This window comes from Oryzias melastigma, linkage group LG12 (assembly GCF_002922805.2).
Source record: "Oryzias melastigma strain HK-1 linkage group LG12, ASM292280v2, whole genome shotgun sequence".
Lineage (NCBI taxonomy): Eukaryota > Metazoa > Chordata > Actinopteri > Beloniformes > Adrianichthyidae > Oryzias > Oryzias melastigma.
The window spans coordinates 26,354,907-26,358,371 of record NC_050523.1 but is presented as its reverse complement, the minus strand read 5'-3'; the positions used below and the strand labels follow the sequence as shown (position 1 = coordinate 26,358,371).

General features: G+C 38.8%; 1 protein-coding gene across 2 annotated transcripts in view; it reads right to left on the bottom strand.

Annotated features, from left to right (window-relative positions):
- Positions 1-3,465, bottom strand: part of lmo4a (LIM domain only 4a) — a 14,536-nt gene that overhangs the window by 5,116 nt on the left and 5,955 nt on the right. Inside the window, exons 3-4 of one of the 2 annotated variants that reach the window (XM_024268557.2) lie at positions 2,017-2,113; positions 246-389 (exon numbers count right to left, since the gene is read on the bottom strand). In XM_024268557.2, the coding sequence (XP_024124325.1) occupies positions 246-389; positions 2,017-2,113 (241 nt within the window). The remainder of the gene's footprint in view (positions 1-245; positions 390-2,016; positions 2,114-3,465) is intronic. The other variant, XM_024268556.2, reaches the window with a different exon arrangement.

Genomic DNA, 3,465 nt, shown 5'->3' with positions numbered 1-3,465 from the left:
AGCTCTGCAGAAACTATGTCTTCACAGGTTCTTGGATTTTAAAAACATCATCATAATGACTAAAAGACCTCTGGGAATGCTTTGAAAATAGATCAAAGATGATTGGAGTGGGACTAAACAATCAATTCACTTTTCAAAAGATGAACAAAAAAAAGATAAGCAGGACCCGGAGAAGGAGCCAGATCAGTGATGCAGCACGAGCTTTATTCAGCTGCTTCACTGCTAAGCCTAAAGTGGCCTCTGACCTTCTGATCAGACATGATGCTGCTGGAGTGTGTGGCGTGCAGGCCTCCGCCTGGCCGGTCGTGTTCACAGAAGATGGTTCCATTGATGTAATGAAAGCGATCTCCAGGGACCAGGCGGTTCCTACAGGTAGCACAGGTGAAACACTGCCAGAAGAGACAAGGGGGAGAGTCAATCCTGTTATTTCTAGGGATGTAACGAGTCAGTTAAGCCACGGTTTGATTCACAGTTTTAAAAGAAGTCATACCATTAAAAAAATCTACTTTTTGAGGTTTTAAGTGCATTCTACTGTTCATTCCTCACTATAAAGAACCTCAAAGTGGTATTTTGATCCATTCATGGATTTAAGAGTAATCCTCTAAAAACCTGCTGTGTGCAGCAGCCCCTCCCATAAATACGAGTGGAAACGTGCTGATGTCAGCATGATGTGATGTGATGTTTTTTGGTTGCGAGAGGTTTAGGTGTTTGTTTAAACTTCCAGAAGAAGATCCAGCACATCAGAAGTGGTTGGATTTTATCTTCAGGAGCGCCACAGACCCACCAGCAACTCGTCGTCTGTGACCGCCACTTCACAGATGACGGTTTGATAACCTTAGCATGTATCAAAGTGGATTATATCTCAGAGTCAGCACCATTCCTAACTCCAGAGTCCAGACCCGTAAGTAAATCATGCAGTTTACTGTAAGCATAGAACGCACCAGCTAACACTACAACTTCCACGCATGTTGCTCCTCACGTACAGACGATTTTCTATTATTTCATTAACTGTAAAGGTGTGAGGATGCATGATAACATTTTATGAGGGATGCCACATGAAATGGCATTTTCTCTGTGTGTAAAAACAAATACTCAATGTGTCTTCAGGATCAGATTGTGGGTCAGGAGTGTAATGCTCCACAGTCTGCAGATCCATCTTTAAATCTAATTTTTTTTAATTTTATTGAATTTTTATTTCACTTATACATTTTACAATATGTGAACTGTATCATATTAATAAAACTATATTCAAAACATATAGTAGATCATTAATGTATTTCCTAATGTGTAGAAATGTGTAAACTCAAAATCGAATTGAATCTTCCAGGTATTAAAACAGGCCACAAAAATGTCTCATATTTCATAAATAATTTGTTTTTATAAATAATCAAATATATGGATATAGTTTACTCTGAAAGGCTTAAGAAAATCATAGTATGGCTCCTTTAAAGTCACAATTTCTATTTTTTCCTATTTTTTTTTCTCAACACAATGAAATAAAAGTATTTTAAAGCCTCGTTTTTTTTTGCCCCTTCCATCAAACCGTCTGTTTTCCTACTAACTAAAGGATTCAATACAAATAAACAGCCACTGCATGCGCACTCCGTGCTAATGAGTTACAGGGTGAGGAACAGATCTCAGCTTTGCTTGAATTTGCATTATTAGATGCAATCGCAGCATCATGAAATCCTGGAGGGACTGACTAATGTGAAACTTTTAAATCTGAAGGAGCTGCGGGAATTTCCCAAGAGGGAAGCAGAACAAGAACACGCAGCTAGTCCACGACACATACACACTCACAGCGAGGCTGCATGGAGAAATGTCACCAGCTCTGCATCTCTACATGTAGGGACCGGCCGAGATAAAACAATGTTTTAATTATCTGCACCAATGAACATGTTGACGAGTTTGAATCATTTTTTAACCGATTCATAAAGAATCGTTACATCCTCAATTACTCCCCATCCATCTAGACTCAAGATAACCTCTACAATGTGAGACCATCCAGCTGCTCACCTTCAGGTGATAAACGTTGCCTTGTGCTCGCATCACCATCTCACTGGCAGGTATGGACTGTCCACAAGCACTGCAGGCTCCACTGTGTCCAAACAACCTGCAAACAAAAACATCTGTTTCACAACCACATGATCCTACCCAGCATGCTCAGTTTCTCAGGTTTCACTGCAGCACAACCACAGAGCACATGGCAGTACTTCCCCCTCCCTTCTCATTTCATTACCTAAAATCCTTGTCTTGGAAGAGTGTTTTTCTTCAGTTTGGTTTCAGAGGGATACATGTCCTCAGAATACAGAGGAGTGCACTGATAGGGACAGAGCAGACTTCTGGATAATAACCATTACTGAATCAACTCAAGAAACACTCCAATCCTGGTTCCTTCAGTTTGTAGCTTCTCAGCTCCTGAACCGCTACAACTTGAACTCTGAATAAAGTGGGCCTGTTTTCTCATGTCGGTTACCAATGCTGACACTCAAGGTCTCATTCTTCAGCTGCACAGAATAATTAATGTTTTATCTTAATCCTGAGAGTCATTTAATGAGATCCCAGCTCATGAAATATCAGTCTGATGTGAGCTCTCTGCATACCGTCTCCATCTCGTGTTTAGGAGGCGGAGGACTTGACCTGTGTCCCTCTGAGCTCCAGACTGGAATCAGAACGTTTGCCTTTTATCAAAATGTGCACATGACCAGATGTCAACATTAGGATCTTCCTTTATGTTTTTGTCTTCTTTACATTGAATAAAGAAAATAAAATACATTAATATCAAGAGATGAAAACTACACAGTAAAATAAGAAGTGTTACTGTAACTTCAGAGTTAACTCAACTCTTTTGGGTGTTAATAACTCAATAATAACAGAAACTTTAGACCACATGTGTCAAAGTCAAGGCCCGGGGGCCGGATCCGGCCCTCCGGGTAATTCTATCCGGCCCTCCAGATCCTTTTATATGGAGAGTAAAATATTGAAAGTTATTTAAGGTTTAAGTTGATTTATTCTGGAATAATATTCCTGCATTTTTATTATTCATTATTATGTTAAAAAGTTACGGTTTTAAAACTTGCCATTCTGCTAGCTTTTTGGATTATTTTGGCATTTACTAAAATTTGAAGTTAAGATATTTTTTCAGCCACGTGCTAGCTGTTTTGGCATACCAAAGAATTTTTCATTTTTTAGGCTAATTTGACATTTAGCTGATATTTTAATTAGCTATCAGCTTCAGCGTTTTCAGCAACAATTTCAGCATCTTCAGCCGCCAAATTCACCTCACAGCATTCACACTAGCATTATGAAACTTCTTGTTTTTTAAAAGTATGAACTCTTATTTCTATTTTCTACAAAAAAAGACAGCTTTGATGAATTATAATGTTAGGAAACTGCAAAAACTTTTTCCTTTTTGTCTTAATCTTTTCTATATTTGGCACTTGGCTAATGTTTTAGCTGACTATT